The following is a 24,514-nucleotide window of genomic DNA, read 5'->3' as shown; positions in this document are numbered from 1 at the left end:
ACAGAAGAGGGAGGGAATTTGAGGGGCGAAACGAAGAGAGCGAGAAAAGGGGGGCATTTTTCTGAATGGGCTGAAAACGCCGCGCAAAAGCTAACAGGAAAAAGAAGAGCTTGGCCCCAGAAATAGGGCGTTGGAAGGCAAGGAAAGTTGGAAATGCCAGGCAGGTAAGGGAAGGGACGGAAGGCAAGACGAGGAGCAGGTGGCCGTAACGCTACTTGCCGGCGAGACGTGCTCTAGGCCTTGCCGGCTTGGAAGAAGGAACCCTACACAAAAGGGCGGGGGGAGAGAGAAGCTGTTTCTATGGAGACCAGATTCCTTTGGAATGTTCTTCTGTTTCTAGGGAAATAGGCGACGGGAGAGGGAAAAGAAAAAGGCCCCAAAGGTTACCAATGAGGCTGTGCCAGGCCCCGCCGCGGCCGCCGCTGCTGCCGAGTCACCGCTCTGCGCTGCTGCTGTTTCCTCCTCCGGCCTGCACTGACATAAGATGGCCGCGGCAGGGCCCGGAACAAAAACCTCTCCAGTGTCGCACCGCTCCTAACTAGACTGCGACTAAACCCAACCTTTCCTCGGCGCAACTCCATTGGATCCAACCAGCGTCCGTCACACAGAAGCTCGCCCTGATAGGCTAAAAGGAGAAAAGTTACCGTGGGGCCACGCCCACTGACCTGGGGAATCTGCCTCCTTTTATGATGAAAATCTGATGCGGGGAAGCCTGGCCTCAGCTTTGAGGTAAAAAGAGGCGGCCTTTGCAGTATCAGGGCCATGCCCCTTCGAAACTTCACGCAAAGACGGAGGAAATGAAATGAGCAACGCCTTAAGCAAGGAATAGAAATGTGTATCTCACTCCTGAGTTAGAAAGATAAATACAATCCCTTATTGAAAGGAACTACAAGCAAGATAGGTATTTCAACAGGAAAAATCTATAGAGATTCTCAGTCATCCAGATCATGGTTGTCCCAAAGATGCTGAAAGTCCACTTGCCTCCTGAAAAAGCACCTTTGGGACAACCATGACCTGGATGACTCAAAATCTCGATAGACTTTTAGCTGTGGAATTTGGGATGAACACCCTTCAAATGGTGTTGGGAGTATGAACGGATTTTCAAAAAATTTGTAGAGTACAGGAACCATTAGCACTACTCAGGTGACCCTGAGGACACAGATAAATCTCAAAGTGCTTCAAGGATCCTCTGAAAGGATGACCAGCCCTCTACAAGGAATATAAATTCTTCCATTCCCCACCATCCAGTCAAAGCTGAAGAGCTTCTTGGATGAGAAGTGAAACCTCTTCAAAGAAAAAACAAGGAAGTTGCCTCCTGGAAAAGCACCTTTGGGACAGCAAGAGAAATATTTTGCCAGTGTGGAAGAAAACCCTATACTTATAAAAAATACCTTTGCTAGGAAGCAAGCATAAAAGCCTACACTTATATTTTGCCTATCAAGGGTTTTGGAGTGTTAGTTCTTCTCTTATATACACTGCTCAAAAAAATAAAGGGAACACTTAAACAACACAATGTAACTCCAAGTTAATCACACTTCTGTGAAATCAAACTGTCCACAGGTAGCAACACAGATTGACAATCAATTTCACATGCTGTTGTGCAAATGGAATAGACAAAAGGTAGAAAGCATAGGCAGTTAGCAAGACATCCCCAATTAAAGGAGTGGTTCTGCAGGTGGTGACCACAGACCACTTCTCAGTTCCTATGCTTTCTGGCTGATGGTTTGGTCACTTTTGAATGCTGGCGGTGCTTTCACTCTAGTGGTAGCATGAGACCGAGTCTACAACCCACACAAGTGGCTCAGGTAGTGCAGCTCATCCAGGATGGCACATCAATGCGAGCTGTGGCAAGAAGGTTAGCTGTGTCTGTCAGCGTAGTGTCCAGAGCATGGAGGCACTACCAGGAGACATGGAGGAGGCCGTAGGAGGGCAACAACCCAGCATCAGGACCGCTACCTCCGGCTTTATGCAAGGAGGGACAGGAGGAACACTGCCAGAGCCCTGCAAAATGACCTCCAGTGGGCCACAAATGTGCATGTGGCTGTTCAAACGGTCAGAAACAGGTGCTTACAGCCCAACACCGTGCAGCACGTTTGCCAGAGAACACCAACACTGTGCATTTGCCAGAGAACACCAAGATTGGCAAATTCACCACGGGCACCATGTGCTCTTCACAGAAGAAAGCAGGTTCACACTGAGCACATGTGACAGACGTGACAGGGTCTGGAGATGCTGTGGAGAACATTCTGCTGCCTGCAACATCCTCCAGCATGACCGGTTTGGCAGTGGGTCAGTAATGGTGTGGGGTGGCATTTCTTTAGGGGGCCGCACAGCCCTCCATGTGCTCGCCAGAGGTAGCTTGACTGCCATTAGGTACCGAGACGAGATCCTCAGACCCTTTGTGAGACCATATGCTGGTGTGGTTGGCCCTGGGTTCCTCCTAATGCAAGACAATGCTAGACCTCATGTGGCTGGAGTGTGTCAGCAGTTCTTGCAAGACGAAGGCATTGATGTTATGGACTGGCCCGCCTGTTCCCCAATTGAGCACATCTGGGACATCATGTCTCGCTCCTTCTACCAACGCCACGTTGCACCACAGACTGTCGAGGAGTTGGAGGATGCTTTAGTCCAGGTGTGGGAGGAGATCCCTCAGGAGACCATCCGCCACCTCATCAGGAGCATGCCCAGGCATTGTAGGGAGGTCATACAGGCACGTGGAGGCCACACACACTACTGAGCCTCATTTTGACTTGTTTTAAGGACATTACATCTAAGTTGGATCAGCCTGTAGTGTTTTTTAACTCTTTAATTTTGAGTGTAACTCCAAATCCAGACCTCCATGGATTGCTAAATTGGATTTCCATTGATCATTTTTGTATGCTTTTGTTGTCAGCACATTCAATTATGTAATGAACAAAGTATTTAATAAGAATATGTCATTCATTCAGATCTAGGATGTCTTATTTTTGTGTTCCCTTTATTTTTTTGAGCAATGTACAATCACATTTATCTTTACAACTATAAAATAGGACAAGTATAAATAATAATGGAAAAACCAGTTGTCCCAAATAAGTTGTGATAGGCAGCATTTCAATCAGATATCTCCACTTGTTTTTACCAAAACATGTATGTCCAGCTCAACCACATAATAACAGGCAGTATGTTTGTTATTGCACAATCCAGCAACCATTCTTGCTTTTTCATACTGGTGAAACCAACACCCAATACTAAAGATTTAAGAAGTATCATAAGCATTATGTTCAAATCATGCATGAGTAAAATGAAACTACAGTACAAATCTTCAGCAACAGTAAAAAAGGGTCAAGCTGTCAACATAAAGTCAGACTACACACGTCTCCACAGAACAAGTGTAATAATTGCTGCATACTTGTGGATCAGCATTCATCATGGCTATTTGCCTTGACACAATTATAGGATATCAAGAGATACCAATCATTGAACTTTTATGCCTACTGGAAACTGATATTCAAAAATATCAAACCACATTCATCCCACCTCAATTCATTTACAAAACACTGTACTATTCTTTCACATATCATAAATAACAATTAATAAAAACAAAAATGAAAATATCTGCTATAACCTAGGCCAGGGGTAGGGAAACTTGGCTCTTTTATCACTTTTGGGCTTCAACTCCCAGAATTCCTGAGTGAACCATAAAAGGTTCCCCATCCCTGGCCTACTGGTTTTTCAGTTGTGGGGGAAATCAATTTTTGAATGTATATTAAACAGTCCCATTCAAGTCAAAAATTGATTTCCCCCACAACTGAAAAACCAGTAGGCCAGGGATGGGGAACCTTTTATGGCTCACTCAGGAATTCTGGGAGTTGAAGCCCAAAAGTGATAAAAGAGCCAAGTTACCCTACCCCTGACCTAGACTAATCTGAAGGCCTCAACAACCTTACAAGTTATTAATTGACAAGCTCCCTGTAGTCTCTCTTTTATGTGTACCTTGCATCTGAATAACTACTTGTCTTCTTTCATCCCAGTATAAATCCTTTATCACTTTAGCCATTCTGTTGCATCTGATTAAGTGAAATGAGGCATATGAAAGTTTATATCTTTTGTAAGTTGTAAAAGTTGCTAACAAATGACATTTGAAATAATCATAGCTCAGCCCATCAGACCTTACAGAGATATTATAAGGACAAAAGTAAATGGAAAATACTGTATGTCACATGAAAGTCATAGAGGAAAGATGGGTTAAGGGGTTTTTAGGAAGGCCTTAAAAACCCTAGCTCTTGCCTGCCCTAGTGCTTATTGGAAGAACCAGGGTTTCAAGTTTTCCTCTTCCCCTGGGGCAGGTGTTTTGTTGTTTTATTGCCTGTCAATTTATGCGAAAAGCTTTAAAAGCTGCCTTGAATCACTAGTCAACTGAGTGTCCATATACAGATAGTCCTCTATTTATTACAATTGGGACCAAGTTTGTTATAATTCAGTGCAGTCATAAAGTGAGACATCACATGACCCCAACTAACTAAATCCTGGCACTCCTTGTTTAGGTCATTAACCCAGAATTATGGGCTTTTAAGTCCCGCCGCCCTATTTCCCTCCCATCTCTGGCTGCCTGGCACACTGACTTGCAGGGTGGAAAGCAGCCCCATAACTGCTTGGCCCTAGGAAGCCTCAGCCCCACCAACAAACACCAGCAAGGATTCATTTGCCTATGTGCCTTCTCTCTCAGTTCTCCACATCAACTGTCAGCCCTCTCAGGTAAGCTGGAAAGGAAACATGACTTGATGAGATAATTCTTTATTGTAAGTCTTCATTAACGGGTTCTTGCAAGTCTGAAGGATCCAAATTTCCCACTGCCACTTTTAACCATTTGATCAATCAGACTGGGTCCTTCCTAAGTTTATTCCTCTAACTATTAAGCCCTTGGGGGCCCCACTTTCTCTTGTCTGATTGTTTCCTAGGCCGAATCTCTTTTCCTCAGTCCCCCAAGGTCATTCACACATTCTATTACATGTATCAACTGTCATCCATAGACAAAGCAGAAGTGCCTTGCTGCCTTTGTTGTCTCTTTTTCGAACTCATAGTCACCATGTTACATTAGGCACTCCTACTTCTCCAACAAACAATTCTGTATATGGCTCTCCAGCATACCCCAGCAGCACAGTGCCAAGCTAAAGCACCCATGGAACCTCAATAAGTGCCACCAAACATTTGTTTGCCCAGCTGCTTTCTCTCCCAATTCCCTGCTCCAACCTGTTGCCTTTTCTGCCCGGCTGTTGTTCCTAACAGCTTCCAAAGATAGTGCAACATTTTGAAAGCACAGACAGCCACTTGTAAGGAACGTTCACTGGGGAATTGAGACAGCAAAGGCAATAAGGCATTTCTTCTTTGGCCACAGCGGCTGGGTGCAAAAGGCAGAAGCATGAGGAATTGAGAGAGAAGGCAATTGGTCAAACAGATGCTTGCAGGGGCTTCATGGACACTGCAGCTTGGCACTGCGCTGCCGCAGCAGGCTGGGGGAGTCATATGCAGGAAGCCAGAAAAGGACGAGTGCCTGGAATAACATTGTAACTGCAGGTCTGAAAAGGAGACAGCAAAGGCATGGGGGGCACTTCTCCTTTGGCCACAATGGTTGGATGCCAAAGGCAAAAGGTGAGTGCAAGAAACTGGTAGAGAAGGTGGGTGGATGAATGATTGCTAGCACTTGCTGGGGTAGGATAGGGTGACTGAGTCTTCCAGGGGCATAGCAAATAGCATCAGAGACACACAATTCTGGGTAATTTACTGTCCTACAAGGCAGGGTGCAGGTGGCCAAAAGAGCATAAATCAGAGAGTGAGACAGACAGGTGTGAGGACTGGAAACACACACACACCACACACACACACACACAGTGTTGTAAGTGTGAGTCGACTGCCAAGTATTTTGATTACATGACCACAAGGATGTTGTAATGACCGTAACTTTGGGCACAGGTCATAAGTCCTATTTTCAGCACTACTGTTGCAACTTCAAATGATTGCTGAAAGAATGATCATAAGTTGAGGACTACCACATGCAGCATTAATAATAAATCTAATAAATAAAAATAATTAAAAAGCCCATCACCAAAAAAGCAATATGTGGCAGTAAAAAGCAACCTGGGAGCACAGCGAAGGTTCTCCCATGACAGTCTGCTATAACTCTAGGCACAGTCAGCAATTATGAATGACAAAAGTCCCTGCTTAATGGATGAACTGTTGGATTAGGGCTCAAGACATTTTTCAGTCATCTAGTGACCCTGGGCCAGACAACTATCTTTCAGCTTAACCCAATTCACCCAAAGGTATTGTGAAAATAAGATGGAGCTTATACACTATGCATATTGTCCCATGTCCCAAATACTTTGGGAGGAATAGATAACAAGAAACATAAAACAGAAATCATTTCTTTTTAAAAAATCCTTTGTGTGTCGCTGTTTCACTATAATAGAAGGCAGAGCACTCCTAAAGGGAATATTGAATGAACTCATGAATCATCTACAAAATCCAATGTACTTCTTTGCCAGCCTTTTAAGCGTGGCAGATTTATATGTAGAAAAGTGCTAAACTAGCTGTAGATTACTGTACCTCTGGACACAACAACACACATTTTATCAACATAGACATGGCTTTTAAGAATAGGGTTAAATGAATAAATCTTGTTTATTTCTTGAGCAAATTTATACGGCTGCCCATCTCACTAAATGTGACTCTAGGCAGCATAAAATAAATCAGACAGTTAAATATTAAAAACAAACATAAATAAAAACCAAGACTGCAGGAGAATGGAAAGCATATAATACAACTATCTTGCAGGCTTCTTGTCCCCATGGAATCCCCAAAATGCTGCAAACGTGTGTGTGTGTGTGTGTGTGTGTGTTTTAAGGGCTTTCTATAAGGCTGGTAGGGATGGAGCTAACCTTGCCTTGGGAAGGGTGGTGTTCCAGAGAGCATGAGCCATAGCGAAAAAAGCTTGTCTTGTTAGATAGAGCTCTTTAGCAGAAAAGGCTTATAATATACCACTCCTCCAGGTGGACTTCACTCAATATACTAAGTCATAAGCCACTCTTTACCATCTGCAATAACTTGAGTCATACATCTTAAACTATGCTTGGTTTGCTTGGCACATGATCCCAACCAGCATCTTTTTCAGTTCTGGTATTTGATTTTCTCTACAAAAGGCACAGGGATTGAACTTGAAGTTGCTGCCTTGGGCAGTTAATGGAAGTATACCGTATAAAATTTTAAAATGTAGTCGAAAACAACATATAAATATATATTTCTAGATTTTTAATCTTTGCTGCATGATATATTAACATGCAAAATATTATACTTGAATTTAGCATTTTTGTGGAGTTTTGCGATTGCACAGCTCTAGAGATAATTTATCAGAGATCCTTTCACGAGGTTTGTCACTTCTAAAATTAGCATATATATAAATACATATATTACATATCCAGAATGTAACACTTACCACTTCATTTCTGGCTATGAATATGTATGCAAAAAATGAATGCTTTTCCATATAAGGTTTGATATAAAAATTAACTCCACACATGATGCTAAGCCAAAATATGGCCTGCTTGAGTTTAGGTTAGCATATTGTCCAAATCTAGGCACTGTGATTTTAAATGGTTTATGGATTACAATTTTTAAATGGTTGCTGAACAAGCAATTACCATTTATCATACAACTAGCAAACCATGGCTTAATATGTTATACAAACTAAATAAAATTATTTCTTCTTCCAAAATGAACTTTTTAAAAAACTCAGAACGTCCAACTGATAAAAGTATATGTTTCCCCCAGATTTCAAACTGTTTGAAGACTGGTGAAGCAAATGAATACCCATTTCAGTATCTTGCACAGAAGCCAAATGGACATTCACAAGGCCAATGTCAGCACAATATGATACAGAAAGCTGAGGTCCCACCCCCACACCCCACACCCACCCCAGATTTAGAAGATATCCATCAAGCTACTCAGGAAGAACAAACAGTGCGTAAGCAAGAAAAGCACTAATATTGATAATGTGGCTGCTGAAAGGATGACCACCTGCTGATATGCTCAGCCAACCACAGATGCAGAAGTTGAATATTTCAATGGCAACTTACAACTCCTTGTCAATGTAATAGAAAAGAAAACAAAAACAAAAGAGACCTCATATTAATTAGAGGAGATTGGAATGCTAACATTGGAAGGAAAATGGCATCTGGAAGAATGACTTTGTGCAAAATTAAATAGGAGACAGGCTAACATTCTGACAAGGGGATTTAATGTTTACAACAAATATTTCTTTCAGTAATCTCAAAAATTATTCTGCATGTCACCAGATGAACAACCTCAAAATCAAATCCCTATCTGTAGCAAAGATGTAGAAATTTTATTCAGCTCACAAACTCCCTGCAAAATTACAACTTAACCTAAAGAAAAAAGAATACAATAATCAGAGCAACAGGAAGTTGACATGCCACTTGATTATACATTGGACATACAGAAGAGATTTAGCTGATTAGATCTGATAAATATAGGGCCTTGAGAACTCTGGACTGGACTAGATTATACTAGACTAGATAGATTAGTTGGAAGGACCCTGGAAGTCTTCTAGTCCAACTCCCTGCTTAGGCAGGAAGTCTTATACTGTTTCAGACAAATGGTTGTCCAAACTTTTCTTAAAAACTATCAATGTTGCAGCATTTACAACTTCTGAAGGCAAATTGCTCCACAGATTTATGACATCATTAAGGAGGAGGTAAAGAAAAATATCACCAAATGAAAAACTATACAAAGATGAAATAAGTATCCACTGACACACTGAAAGTAACTAAAGAAAAGGCAAAACAAAACTACCCAGAAAAATATGCATGGTGAGTTCCAGCAAAAAGGAGTCAAGCAGTTATATCTAAAGAAACTATGCAATTCTATGGGAAGGATAATAAGATTTTTAAAAACAGAAATCAAGCGAACCACTTATGTAAAGACGAGCACTCTAAAAGACAAAGAAGGCACAGAAAAATGATATAAAGAAAAGGTGATATGGCTGCATGGGAGAACTACACCAAAATAATTCCCAAATTGATGTCTACACAAAGGTCTACTTGCTAGAAAGTAAAGTTAGAATGTAGAATCATAAGGTTGGAAGAGACCTTGGAGGTCATCTTAAATTAGCCCTAGAAAATTTTGCTAATGACAAAGCTGCAGAATTGGATGAAGTACCAGAAAAACTTCAATTTTATGAGATGACACAGTTAAACATTATTTGTAGTCTGTAAACAGGAATGGAAAACAGAACAGTAGCCAAAGGACTGGAAAATATCAATTTATATTCCAAAAGTAACAACAACATAGAATAGTACAGGTAGTCGTCAACTTACAAATTAATTTAGTGACCGTTACCATGGCACTGAAAAAAGTAACCATTTTTCATACTTCTGTCCATTGCAGCATCCCCATAATCATGTGATCAAAATTCAGACTCTTGGTAACTGACTCATAGTTATGACGGTTGCAATGTCCTGGGGTTCTGTAATCACCTCTTGTGTCTTTCTGACAAGCAAAATTAATGGGGAGGCCAGATTCACTTAAACAACCATGTTACTAACTTAACGTCTGTAGTATTTCACTTAACGAATGTGGCAGAAAAGGTCATAAAAGGGGGCAAAACTCACTTAACAAATGTCTCACTTAGCAACATAAATTTTGGGCTCAATTGTGGTTGTAACTTGAGGACTACCTGTACTAAAGAATGATTAAACCGCCCAATAATTGCACTTATTTCAAATACTATTAATATGTTGTTTGTGATTTTGGAATCCAGATTTAAGCAATGCACAAAATAAGAATAGCCAGATGTACAAGTTACATTCAGAAATAGATGAGGCACCAGGGGAGGGCAGAGCTGGCGTTGTGACAATACGGCATGCGATCTCGGAGGTCTGAGATCGCTGCCGATATCTTTGCTCCTGGACGGTCCAAACGGATCTAAACCGTCCCGAAGAGACGGTGAATGTAAAGAGCGCATCCTGTCAATCCCAGGGATACCGCAAAGTCCCTGGTAGATCCAGGAGAAGCTCTTTTTGCCAGCGGCAAAGAGGCAGCCATTAAAGCTGCTGAAGTTGGGACAGCTCCGAAATGAAAGAGAACGGAAAGAGAAAGTGTGCCGATTTGGTGAGAATCTTTTCTTTACTTTAAGGTTTAAAAGGACACCCAAAAGAAAAGAAAGAATCTGTAAAATCTCAGACAGAAGTGATTAAGCAGCGATTTTAAACGGGAAGTCAAATTAATTTTTTTTTTTTTGCTGGACTCTTCATATATGATTTTTTACTTTAAACTGGACTGGTCTTTTTTTCTACCTTATTTTTTCTTTTTTGTCTCTTCTCCTTTTTGTCTTTATAATATTTGAGGCTAGAGATTCCCTTTTAGCTTTTTTTTTTTCTAAACCCTTTTTCCTTTTTAATTAATTTTTATAATAATTTGTTTGGAAAAGCGGGGGCGGGGGGGAGTGAAAACAGAGGAAACTTTGTAACACTACAAGAATCATTTAATCTTCCATTGCTAGAAGTTATGAATGAAGTTATGTTAAAGAATAAGATAGCTAAAACACGGTCAGCTTATATTACAGTTGTCCCAAAAGGGGAGGCTGACCCATTACAAATCAATAATTATAGACCTATTTCCCTACTAAATGCAGATTATAACATTTTTGCTTCAATATTGGCAGAAAGACTTTAAAAATACCTAAATAATTTTATTCACCTTGATCAAAATGGATTTCTGCCAAAGAGACAAATTAAAGACAATATGAAAGTAATCTTGGACACTTTGGAATACTACGAGGCACACCCTGAAAAACAAATGGCTTTGATATTCTTAGGTGCACAGAAGGCATTTGACAATGTGAACTGGCGATTTATGTTATTGCAGCTGGAACAGATGGGTTTTGGTAAAAAAAATCATCCAACCAATAGAAGCTATATATCATAAGCAAACGGCAAAGGTAATGATAGAGGGAGAATTGACGGACTCTATTGATATAAGAAAAGGAACAAGGGTGCCCACTCTCACCTTTGTTGTTTGTGTTAACCTTGGAAGTGCTAAACAGAAATATTAGAGAAGAAAAGGATATAAAAGGGATAAAAATTAAAAAGGAAGAATTTAAATTGCAAGCATTCGCAGATGATCTGGTTTTCATTTTAGAGGACCCATTAGAAACAGCATTAAAATTGATGGAAAAGATAGAGGTATATGGGAAAGTGGCTAGTTTGAAAATAAATCAAGACAAAAAGATTTTGACAAAGAATATGTTATCAAGACAAAAGAAAGAACTGGCAGATGAATTGAAAATCCAGGTCACAAATAAGATCAAGTACTTGGGGATACATTTGACAGCAAGATGTAGTACACTAAAAGAGAATAACTATATTAAACTTAAGCAGCAGATAGCGCTAGACTTGGTGAAATAGGAAAATTTACAACTGTCATTAATAGGGAGAATATCAACAATCAAGATGAATATATTACCCAGAATTTTATATTTGTTCCAAACAATTCCAATTAGGCTTGGAAAAGATTTTGAAGATTTAAATAAAATTGTGTTGAAATATATATGGCAAGGTAAGAAAGTAAGAATAAAATTAAAACTTTTGCAAGATGCTAGAATAAGAGGAGGATTTGGTTTGCCTAATTGGGAGTTGTATTACTAAGCTACAAATTTGATGTGGGTTAAGGAATGGATAACATTAAGAAATGCTAGATTGTTGACATTAGAAGGACATGATCTGTTGTTGGGGTGGCATGCTTTTTTATGATATAAAGGAACTAAAACACAGGGGTATTTTAGAAGACATTATACACGGGAGTCTCTGTGGTTAAACTGGGAGAAGACTAAAAGGCAATGTTATTTGAAAATTCCAGTCTGGCTATCAACTTTGAAGCATTTTCTTATCCTATAATATACAAAAAGGAACAAACGGTTAGATATGGTGAAATATTGAATGAAAAGGGTGAACTTAAATCTATGCAAAAACTAGAGGAACAAGATATAAAGATGAATTGGTTTTCATATATGCAAATACATTCAAGGTATGATAAAGATTCTAAAACAGAAGGTTTCTATGATAAATTGACTGATTTAGGTAAGATTTTGACAGGAACTGATGAAAAGGTGATTAAAAAATTGTATGGATATTTATTAGAAATTAAACTGGAAGAAGAATAAGTCAAAGAAACAATGATTGCTTGGGGAAAGAATTTTGGATATGGGATTGATCTAGAGAAATGGCAAAAATTGTGGTCCCAAAATTATAAAATGACAATGTCAACAGCATATAAAGAAAATTTGTATAAGATGTTTTACAGGTGGCATTTTCCCCCAACAAGAATAGCAAGAATGTTCAAGAACAAATCTGAAAAATGTTGGAAATGTCATCAGGTACCTGGCTCTTATTACCATATGTGGTGGACATGTGCAGATGCCAAAAATATTGGACTAAAATGACAAAAAAGCATATAGACTTGAAACCAGAGACATTTTAATTGGGAATTTTACCTGAAATATATAGTAAAGAATTGAAATATTTGCTTGTAAATGTATTAACAGCGGCTAGGATCATATTTGCTAAAAACTGGAAAAATGAGAAAATACCAACACAGGAGGAAGTTATTAAGAAAATATTGGAATGTGCTTTTCATATTTTCTATAATTTGTATCGGTTTTTATCTTTGTACTTGTATTCTTTAATGAAATGTCTGTAAAAAAAAAACAATTTCTCTCTGGATTAAGGAGAAAAGGTGTTTAGATCCACACAGGATCTCCCTGCAAAGAGATCCTAAAACAGCATTCTGAGGGCCAGGGAATATTCATTTTGCCAAAGCCATGGCAATGGTCCGGGTACCTTTCAAAGTCACTACATTTGCCTGCTTTCCTCTCTTAGTTACTTTAGGAAATTGCTGATTACTATTTCTTTGAAGTTAAGAACCTTTTAAAGAACAAGCTGTAGTACATAGCTGGAAAAACCTCCTTCTACTCTGATTTGAAAGAAGTTCCATATAAATCTAAGGATTGAAAAAGAGAAAAAATGGGGACTACAATGTGGATATTGGAAAGTTAAGAGACTTGAAAGAATATTTTCTGCAGGGTCTTTAAACCTTTATAAAAGGATATATGAAATTAATTTTAAGAAATCGTCCCAATGGGAAAGTTTTGTTGGCTGGAAAATAAAGAAATGTAAGAGGGGATTTGAAGGACAGAACAAATGACTTTTGTTGATTTAGGACTGATATGCTTTTGCAGTTTGATTACTGAGAAGGGATGAGATATAGGAATACGAGACTTTTTTAAATTGGGAAGCACTAGAGGTGTTAAATTATCCACTGTTTATACTTGTGCGGAGGGAGGGGAAGTAATCAACTATATATCTTATTTTTCTTTCCTTTTTTTCCTATTTCTTTTCACTTTTCTTTACTTTTCATATTTTCTATAATTTGTATCGGTTTTTATCTTTGTACTTGTATTCTTTAATGAAATGTCTGTAAAAAAAAGAAAGAAAATATCTTAGACTGCAAGAAGAATCAATAGATACAGGTAGTCCTCAACTTACGATCACAATTGGGACCAGAATTTCCATTGCCGAGCAATTTGGTCGTTAGGCAAACCATCGTGTGATCACAGTTCCAATAGTTCCAGTTCCAGCTGTTAGACAACGTCTTCATTAGGTAAGGAGCATTTCTCCTCTATTGTGCTCGCCTTTGCTTCAAGTCCCCCAACCCACCTATCTACCCCACCCCACCCCGCATCTCTGCCCTTAGGCTGCCTGACCCTGACACCTCCGCTGCCTGCAGCTGACCTATGACATCTTCTCCCCGCTGCTGCTGGTCCAGGATTCAGGCCCTGTGCTATGTGTAACAGGACAGCGGAGCCTTCTCTGCTAAAGAGAGCTTGCCAGGCCTGGTTGAGAAGGAAGCAGTGGGATGGCAAGCTGTGGTGCTCTCCATTGCTGGGTGATGCGGAAGAGCCGATGGCAGTTCCCAGACAAAGGTGGAGGCTCTGCAGGAGGCAGTATTTGGGGGTGGAAGCAGAACTGAAGGAAGCAGAAAGATGCAGGCGCAGAGCACACTCTGCAACTCATGTTGGAAGCACTCCTGGAAAACTGGGCTGCGGATTTCAGAAAGGAGTGGAAGCAAGCCCAGCATCTGCAGAGCCTACCCACAGGCCCTCTGTTCACACTAGGCCCAGCCTTCCTCCAGCAAACGCTCACAGACAACCAGCAGCTTCCAACAAGCTGAAGCCTGCAGATGGTTCTCCAAGGGCACCTGCAGCGTGCGCTCTTGCAGCTCTCATAAAGGAAATTTGAACATTGGGCTTCCTTCCTAAATAGATAGTACTGTAGTGTCTGCACATTTGGCTTTCCTGAGCAGAAAATATCTTGTCCACATATAAAGCTATTTAGGAATGGAACAAAAATCCACTGGATTAGACAAAAAATTCTGCATTCCTAATATTCTACTTCCATACTATCTAGTCAAAGTGCATCAGAGTTTTGACATTCACAAAGCATAAACAAGTCCATTTTCCTCTATAATCTTCCTTCAGGGATTAGTTATTTAAGGTATTTGACCATTGAACATGGAAATTCCACTGACCATCACACTGAATACACTGAATAATTGTATAAAAATATATAAAACTGTTCCCCCACAGTCCTACCTATTTCACTCGTGCCAGAGGAAAACACTAATTGTTCTCTTCTGCTCCAAAATCAGCACTGTGTCGTGCCTGCCTTGTTTCCTTTTAATCTGGGCAAGCGTTTTCAGGAGTTGGTATGGTGATAAATATACAATCTATTCCTATGTAAAAAAATCTGAATTATAAAGCATGAAAAATGTCATTTTCATTTCCTACATATATAGCCCACCTTTAATTCAGAAGCACCATACATAGTCTTTTCCCTCCCCTCCCACCTACAACAATTCTGTGAGGTAATCTGAGCTATCTGCAATCATCAATAGAAGATGGAGTAAGCCAAGAGTTGGTGGCTAGCTTATTGTCACTCAGTCAGCTTCATGACCAAATGGGAAGTTGAACCCAGACCTCACCAGTCACAGGCCTTCATAGCCCAACTAGCTATGAAATAAAAAAGGTTATCACTTTTTATATAAATACTGATGTGTGCATATAATACATATGTCTATTCTGGACTACCATCATTTTTCTGTTTTGCCCATCTATTTGAACATGTGGCTATTTAAATAGGAATAAAATGATTCCACTGTTAGGAAAACAAAAGCCCATTGGCATTTAAGCCAGGAGATGCCAACTGGCAACCACCTAGTTCCTTTTCATTGGCCCTGAAAAGCCCCTATTTTGAGATGGAGAATATATGAACAATATGATATAAAGACATCACAGCTATAAAATCATAATAGGGATCACACTTTCTGGCTACTATGGATGAAGTTTAAGTTTTTAGTTATTTCTATCCATCTTTTTTTATTCCCTTTGTTAATTCCCCTTGTTAATTGTATTTCTTCTCCCAGATATGGGGTACCCGTTCATCAGTATTCTTCATATACATTTTCTGTGGTGCAGCTCCAACAAGGAATGTACCCACAAGGTATATTACATTTGGTATATTAAGATTATGACTCCCATGAATTGGGAGTAGTTTTTTTACTGAAGGGAGAATCCACAGGACAGGCCATGCTACAACTAACACAAAGCTCTTTAAGTGGGGACTGGCTGAGAGCTTGCAATATGACTGTGATGCAGCAAAAGAAATCTTAACACATATAGTTCAAGAATATCTCCTCATGAAATTTCAAGGCACCTGGGATGATCTCACACAGCCACATCAGAAGCAGTTAAATGTTAGCTTCCTTAGATATCAAATTATAACATCTATCCCATTGCAATTCTAGGGGTCTATATTACGGTGATTTTATTATGGTTTTATCCAGTGATGAGATTCAACCAGTTCGCACCACTTCGGGAGAACTGGTTGTTAAATTTCTGAGCAGTTTGGTGAACTGGCTGTTGGAAGAAATCATTAGGGCAAAGATCCGGTTGTTAAATTATTTGAATCCCACCACTGGTTTTATTTTAATTTAATATTTTATCTTCTATATTGAATTGTCCATTTTGTCTCTCTCCCGTATTTATCTTTCTATCTTTCTACCTACCTACCTACCTACACACACATACACACACGGTGTGGCTGTGATGAGATCATCCCAGGTGCCTTGAATATATATACATCAATATATATATTAAATATATATTTAGTTTAAAATTAAGCTAATGCTTTCTTTAAACTAAAATTGTATGTCAGTGATTGCACCTCTGTAGATACCATATGCTAAATGGATGCTAACTATAAAATCAAGGGGAAGGGGGCAAATTCTATTGCAAAACCCAGCTCAGCTATCCCCATCCATTTTGTAATCCCAAACCAAAAAAAAGGTATATGGAGTCACCAAAAGATTGAGTATCCTGCCTTAAAGACTTTGGTTATAGCGCAGTTTTCCAGCAACTCTTATCCTTCTTCCAGAACTAGCACCAACTGTGATGTTTTGGGGGAAAGGTTTAGCCACAGACCTGCCCTTTGCAGGGAGTAGGCTTAGGTCTATTTATTTTTATCTGACCTTCATTATTCTATTAATTACTGAAGACAGTGAACATACTTAATACTCCTTCCGCCTCCTATTTTCCCTGCAACAATAATGCTGTGAGGTGGGTTGGGCTGAAAGAGTTACTGGCCCAAAGTTACCCAACCAGTTTTCATGCCTAAGGTAGGATTAGAACTCACAATCTCCAAGTTTCAAGCTTGGTGCGTTATAAACATTAGACCACTTTATTTCCCTGCTATTTAACATTTACATGAAATTTCTGAGCAACGTCACCCATTGGCATTGGGTCAAATATCATCACTATGCGGATGACACACAGTTGTACATCTCTGCCCCAGGTAGTGGAGTGTTTCTCAGTGCCTGCAAACTGTACAGGTCTAGATGGGGAAGAACCAGATTTGGCTCAAGCTTGATAGAATGAGTGGCTGTGGGGTTTACATCGCACCATACTAGTGATTTACCCTCTTTACCTTTGGCTATATTCCCCATTAAAGTTGGTAGACTATCGGGGAGGGGGGGGCTTCCTAGACTCAAAGCTCCTGCTCAAACAGGAGTGATTTAGTGATTCATACTTACTAACCTCCTATTGTCGGATCTCCCATTATTCCCCCACAATTGCAATGTGTTCTACATGGGAATTCCCTTGAAGAGTATACAAAAACTCCAGAATGCAGTGGAATGGTCAATAATATACATTATATCCAAAGAGCACTGCTATTGTATGAGCTGCACTGAATCCCAGTGGTTGGGAGGCCAGGTAATTTGTGGGATCAGATATCCTTGATAGTTTCTATCTGCCTCACCTTAATCTGGCAGAATGGGTATCCAGATCCTCATGGTGAAACTGTCTTTACCTGGTTGGGCCTTAGAAACATGCCTTCTTTATCTTCTCTGTCAAGATACCTGCCTTATGAGAAACTTTCCCTCCAGAAATACAAATGACCCCAACTCTATTGGCCTTGAGGAAAATAATAAGTGCTTGGTTTATTCCCCTAGGCAGTAAGGCCAGGATGTTGATAGATCCAGAATTAAGGAGTCATGCTAAGTTATCAGTCTATTTATAGCAGCTGTACACAATTTTTTTATGATGCATGGTAACAGATATCTGACTAAGGAGCAGCTATCTTTCCTGAACTAGTATAATAACACAATGAGCCATAAAATTCACTACAGACAAGGGCTCAAATAACATCTAGATTTTATAAAAAAATATTTCAAGAAGTGAACCATCAGTGAAGAACTCAAATATCACTCAAGTTTTGTTTTGCTAGATAGCATTTCCTCTTTAAAAGTCTAGGTTGGCTACTGAAGGACCCATTGACATTCCCATGGGAACCTCAGTAAACATGGCCATTGTCAACCACCAACCTCTATCCTAAAAGGACATACTAATATATTTTTATATGTCTTTATAGGTTTTTGTACTTTATATGTACAAAGAATAGTGTAAGTCTTCTTCTACCTCTTGAGGTGACATGTCAGAGACTACCCTTCAAAAATTAATGGAGCTTGGTCAAAAACTAAATTTGATTTAAATTGACTTTTATTTAAAATTATTCCAGAGTAATCAGATACATAAAATATTATTTCTACCCACTATTTAATAATTTTCTTTATGGATCACATTAAAAATACAAGTTTGGTAGTAACTTATGGAGAGGCATTCTGGATCACTTCTGACTTAAAGCACAAATTGTATTCCGAAGTATTTTAACAGCTTATTAACAGGTGGCCATTATTAACCATTGTTAACCAGGTCAAACGGATCAATTATAAGAAATAGGCAAAATGTATAAAAAAGACTGAATGAATTCTACATTTTGGGGTACTTATTCAAACTATTTTATGACTTCACTGAAAGACAATAACACAGTCTTGTTTTCCTGAACAATACAGATTTATTCCATAGTTCTGTTAAGTTTAGCCTTAAAGTATTAAAGAATTACTATATTCTGACAAAGATTGAAGACTTTATTAATCAACTATAAAGTTTAGTTGATAAAATCAAGATTTTTTTAAAAAATTCAAATGAGACCTCAGATTCTTTTCTTTGCTAACAAGGCCTTTGCAAACTCTGAGATCCTGTCTGCAAAGATTTTTTTTGACTACCGTTAACAGGACCATTTATAGTGTTGCATACACAATAACACACTTCAGCACATGTATCTTGAGTTTAGAAGATATGCTTAGCTATAAGCCAGCCAAATTCATTGTTTATAAACCATTCCGGCCTGTTGCAGATAGGAGGCAAGGACAGCATGCCAGGCAAAGCCACAAGCAGTGTCATATTCACTGTGCAGTCTTGTGTTTAAGCCTATTGTACTAATGTGACTTCACACTATTCCCCAACAAGAGACTCAGAGGCTCTTAATATCAGATTTCCCTCCTGCTTCAATCTTAAAAAGGAGACTTATACAAGTGAGAAACTAACAGGGTTTTTCTCCTACAGATGGGAATGGACAGCAATCTCTAAAATAAAAACTGTGACTGTGAAAGGCATTTATCATCTAACAGCCCAATTCCTAATTCCAGAAAAGTAATTTGTAAGAGGTCAGTGCTTCACTGGAGCCTAAGGCATGTCTGAAAATGGAGGAGCTAAATCAAGATTATTCATTATTTTTCATGGATTCAATAAATCCACATACATCAAGTACTGAGAGCAGATATCTATATAAATTCCTTTGTAGATATGCAGGAATAAGATATTTATAGGTTCTTTTTTTACAACTGTTTAACATCAACAAATTTGCTTCAATGGCTGCCACAGTGAAAGAAGTGTGTGAGAAAGAATTGCAAGCTAAGTTTTGATCCTGGATTTAAATGTTTGTTTGGAGCCATATATTTAGAAGCATAAATGTTTAACCTTAGTCGGCATACGGCTATCTAAAATTATTTTCCCTCCATATACAGAACTCCAACTGGCAACCTAGGTGGTCTAATTAAAAGAAAGAAATATCAGAGAAATATTAGATCCGTCCAGCTCTCCTATGGTACACACCAGGACATTCTTACTCCCAGAGTTAAAGAAGACTGCCAGTCTTCAGGTTTATGGGATCTATCTTGTCTTCTTATTAAAATCCTGGAGATACACAAACTGAAGTCTGGGGTAAGAGTAACTGAATAGAGCTTACAGCCCTGCACACAAAAACCCATTCCAAGTGTGTCCAAACTTTCAATATTTCATCAGCATAATTTAAAGTGAGGCATTATAATTAAAAATCAGGTGCTTGCAAATCTACTGCAAGTTACCCAAATTACCTAAAAGTAGATCTTTTTTGTTGGTGTCAGGTTTAAACTCGCCAAAAAAAAAAGCAATTCTCATAATTACTTATTGATAAAGGAAATTTCTCTTGCATTATTCTCATAGAGATTTCCTTAGGTCTACCAAGTCTGGGCTGCAAACCTCCAGACAGCTACTAGATGGCAGTAATCCCAATTCTTTTCTGTCATATACTGGTTGTCCAAATTTCTGCAGCCCAGTTAAGCCTGCCTCATTTAAATTCACATTCCCTTCCTGACAAGCCTTGCAACAGAACTGATTACAACCCTTTGTCTCCTCCAAATACACAAAGAAAGAGCCAAGACCCAAGATGCTATTAGAGGCTTCATAGCAGCACTAAAGGCAGGGTTTTTGTTCCATGAGCACAACCCAGAAAAAGGTTGGAAGTGAAAATACCTAGCACAGATTAACCAATCCTTTTAAAGCCAGTATTCCAGGCCAACGTGCCACGAATGTAATGCTGAATAAAGAAAGGGATCCCACTGATCACTAGAGAGAGCCAGAGCAGGTTGCTTTGCTGAGGCCGGGTTTTTCCTCACATCCAAACTTAGGTTGTCTCTGGGGAGTTTTGAGATTCCTTTTTTTTTTTTTGGCTCAGGAGATAGTGAGGTTCCCCTGACCACTGATGCGTCTCATATAAAGAATAGGAAACGTTGTGGATTGTCCCGAGCTAAATAAAGGGGAGTGACTACACCTTCTCGCTTATCTTATGCATGTACCGTATATGCATCTGTCTTGATTATCTACCAACGGACGGGACCCAAACTCAGCATCAACGGGGCGCAGGATGGCCGAGCTGGGGGAAAAAATGCTTTCGGTAAACCCATCCATATTGCTCGATCCCACCGTAAGACAAAAATATGCCCAGCTGGGAAATACTGGGGGTGGGGAAGTGGAACCCCCCACCCCACCCCACCGACAGACACACACCCTGCAAACTGCATGACAGGCTGTGAACTTTTCTTCCCCGGGCATACCTTTTCCAGAGAGACCTTGATGCCCCCCATCAGCAAAATGACCTTGCGCTTCAACGCGCCGCCTCCGCCCCCCACGTTCCTTCTCCACTCTCAGCCTTTCCGCCCATCATTTTATCACCATCGCTGCTAACCGATGCCCCCGCGCACCAGAGGGAAAGCTGGCCCTTCTCGCCCCTTCCTTGCCCTCTTCTTCATGCCTCCCCCGGTTCGGATCTTACCCCCCACTCTGGACCGCCTGAATTCCAACTCCGGCTTCTGCTCCCGCCGCTACAGATGCCTGCAGGCCCTCGTCGCCGCCTGCTATGAAGGAGTCGGCCTAGCTCATTCAGGGGTAGAGGGGAGAAAGGTGCCTCAGACCTCCCTGAGCGGTGCCATCCGCTTTCCTGTCAGCCATATAAATATCCCTGTGCAGTATTATGACGAAATGCTATTTTTCCTGTGGAGATCCTTTTTGGGGGAAAGAATTGCTGGATTGAAAGAAGCGGAATCAAAGCGGCGGTTCTCCCCACCACCACGTTCGGAATGGTGGAGCTCAACGAGCGCAAGGCTGCTTGGGCAATGTAGTTTATAATCGGCTGGATGGGTAAGTGAGCACGTGGCTGCTGAGGTCGCGTGAATTGAAGGTAAATCAGACGAGTGGTCGTCAAAAAGGACCGAAGCAGAGGGCGATCGTTAACGGGATGCAAGGAGCAGGAGGACCGAATGAGATCAAATATAGAAATAGAAATAGACATCTACGTGAGAAACGTTAAAATGAAGGAGCATTGGACAGAGGAGCATAAGAAAAGAAGAGGATTGATGGGAGAATTTGGCAGGTTCATTTGAACCAAATAATAATGGAAACATATCCTCCTTTGATGGCCTTAGTTAAATAGAACCTGCTTAGAATGGTTTCTTTATCCTTTGAATAATCATAACCACTTGGGATCATCACTTTAGTGTTGAAGGAGTGGCATCATTCGGTCCACAATGTTTTCCTCAGGTAAATTCACATTTGACATGGAGGCATATGATGGGACAGGGAAAATACAGCTTAATCAAAACCAAAAATGACTAGAAACTTGTATACAATATCAAGGTTCTGCTTTTTAATGTAGATTTATTCCAAAGCACGCACAATAGCTTGATCTCTGCTATTTGGGAACCAAAAAATGCTTCCAAAAGTATCCAAACTATTCTGACACATCTTTTGCTTTGATTTGGAGATGTATGAAAGATGGGTAACTCTCAGATATATGGCCCTGGGTATAAGAAGGTTGCTGGTTCTGGTGACAACTGAACTATCTCAAGGTGGATCAACTTTATTGATAGGTAATAGTATTTCATGTTCCATTTGAATTCAAAAGGATTCACTTTAAAAAAATACATAATATGTATTGTATATTTTGCAAAATTCCTCTTCTCAATTGAGAGGCAAACCCAGTTTTCCTCCTGGTGTGTTAAACAAAAATTTTGGAATCTGTAGTTCAACATGTCTGGAGGGCAGTAGGTTGCATAGGATGGCAAGGATTTAAAAAAAAAATATTAACGTGAACTTCATTTGTTTTAGAATCAACAGTCAAAAACATGTGATTATTCTGAGGTTTCTCCATGCTTCAGTTTCAATATATTTTCTTACTGGGAATCAAAATATAACTTTAACATAGGATGACTGATAAGTTGGAAAGAGGTCTAAGCACTGTAATGTATTTAAGCTGCAATAACCCAACACTTTTAACTTGGTCACTAAATCTAGTTAACCCATTTTCTAGGCTATATACTTTGGACTGAACTAGCCAAACAGACTAATCAAGGCTAACACTCCGATTTAGCAATGGGTGCAACTGAAATTGCTAGGTCTTTATAAGTAGCCTGAATGAATGGGTTCTGTAGCCTAAATAAGTGTGTTCTGAGAACACAATCTTGTATTTTTCAAAGCAGGAAAATTAAAAATAGGTTCTTACTCTTCTCTCCAAATCTGTTTGGGAATTTTTGAGGTACCTGGATGATAAATTCATCACCAAGAAGCACATTTTTCTTTTTTCTTTTTTTTAAAAAAGACAATAATCAGAGAAAGACCCTGTTTATTTTCTTTCCCAGAGCTGCCTCAGAGGAGGGAAAGACAGCACCAGGAGAGGGCAGCTAGGATTTTCTGTATTAAAATAACATCTTCATAAAACATGCAGCTGGCCTGGACATGCATCCCACTTACTCCATGCCCTCCTTCCACAGTCCAGCTGAGGTTGAGATTCAAGTTAACAGAGTAACAATTCGTCATCACTCCCTTTCCAAGCTGTCCCTGCTAACAATTACATGTGAGACCAGCACTGCAGAATGGGTAAAAAGTTGGAAAATTGACCTCTGACTTGTGGAATGGACAGTCTTCTGATTCTTGCTTTGCTAATTTGGCATTACCCTCTTTTCCATTCTCTTTGGATAATTTTACCCAGCAGTGTAGGCGTTCTTAGTTCCTAAGAGTATCTACAAGTAGGAGGTGAAGTTTTCCCCCCTTTTTGGCTTTCCACCCTGAGGGAAGCAACTGTGGATCAAACTGTGCTGTCTTCTAAGCCCCTGTGGAACCACAGAGGCAGGGATGCAAAATATTGTGGGACCTTGGTCTTTGGACCTGAGAGATACTGTCACTCAGCAAGGCATAAGGGTTCATTGCATGGGGAAAAGTAAAGCTGGAGGACAAGGGCCATGGCTTGTACTGGCTACTGGGAAAGGCTTCAAAAGCAGGCCTATACTCCCATAAAGGTATGAGGTGTATACTGCGTTTGATGACAGCTGAAAATTGTCTAGCTAATGGTACCTCTGATCCTCAGGCTTTATTTCCTATATACAATACATAACTTGATGTGGTTGATTGGCCCTGATGTCCAGTCGCCTGTCCATCAAACCAAGTAGTTCCTGACCAATAGGCAGGAATAGGGAAATGGATAATACCACTGTGAAGCTCCCCCATGCTGCTATCCCACAGAACCCTCCCCTTCGAAGAGCAGAGTGTGTTGATCCAGCAGAGAAAGCATCGGGAAGCAAGAGCAATTATTCTCTCTGCTCAGCAGCTACTTCTGTCTTGCTCTCTTGCTCCTCTAGTGAACATGGAGTTTCCAAATGTTCAGCCAGTCTGGGAGTTTCAATGGTGACCTCGTGAGCCACGCTCATAGAGGTACGAGGAGTAACCGGGAGGCGGCCACTGACATCTGTGGCCCGGAGACGTTGCATGAATGTAGTGACTCGAATGGCTTTCTGCAATAAGAAAAGCAATATCAAGAAATGGCATGAAATGAGCATCTGAACTGCTGCCCTTTTTGGTTCTTCATCCAAGTACCAAACGATACTGGTTCTTGAATGAAGAACTGGTAGAGATTTAAGGCATCTGCAGCTTGCAACTGCTGGAACTAAAGAAGTAAAATGTTGAAAAGCAGGAAGGTGGTTTCCTTTTCTCCTCCTTTTGTAGCCTTAGAACAGTTAGCAATATATTTGCGCCAATGGTTTCCTTAAAACACTGGATTCTAAAGGTTCATAGGGGAGAAGAATGAAAAATATGGTTGTATTTACATGTCCTGTAAGCCTTGCATGACTTGAGGCCAGGCTGTCTGAAAGATCAAAATTCTTCCTCAAGAGCCCATCTGTAGAAATCTGTCCTTCTGCCCTATCA

General features: G+C 40.1%; 2 protein-coding genes across 5 annotated transcripts in view; both read right to left on the bottom strand.

The window, feature by feature from the left end:
* UBA1 (ubiquitin like modifier activating enzyme 1) overlaps positions 1 to 21,183 on the bottom strand; it is a 51,221-nt gene extending 30,038 nt beyond the window's left edge. The window contains exon 1 of one of the 2 annotated variants that reach the window (XM_087925581.1): positions 21,093 to 21,183. The gene's annotated coding sequence lies outside the window, so the exon portion shown is untranslated. Of the gene's footprint in view, positions 1 to 387; positions 477 to 21,092 lie in introns of those variants that run through there. The other variant, XM_026711489.2, reaches the window with a different exon arrangement.
* Positions 21,184 to 22,920: 1,737 nt separating this feature from the next.
* The window catches only part of LOC113443291 (caM kinase-like vesicle-associated protein), a 32,438-nt gene continuing 30,844 nt past the window's right edge, over positions 22,921 to 24,514 (bottom strand). For all 3 annotated transcript variants that reach the window (XM_087925580.1, XM_026711407.2, XM_087925578.1), the window contains one exon: positions 22,921 to 24,102. In XM_087925580.1, coding sequence (XP_087781706.1) covers positions 23,899 to 24,102 — 204 coding nt within the window. In that variant the 3' untranslated portion in view covers positions 22,921 to 23,898. The remainder of the gene's footprint in view (positions 24,103 to 24,514) is intronic.

The sequence above is a fragment of the Pseudonaja textilis genome, chromosome 2 (genome assembly GCF_049901715.1).
Source record: "Pseudonaja textilis isolate UNSWEBS1 chromosome 2, rPseTex1.2, whole genome shotgun sequence".
Classification (NCBI taxonomy): Eukaryota; Metazoa; Chordata; class Lepidosauria; order Squamata; family Elapidae; genus Pseudonaja; species Pseudonaja textilis.
The sequence above is the reverse complement of the archived record's forward strand: the minus strand, read 5'-3'. Positions and strand labels throughout refer to the sequence as shown.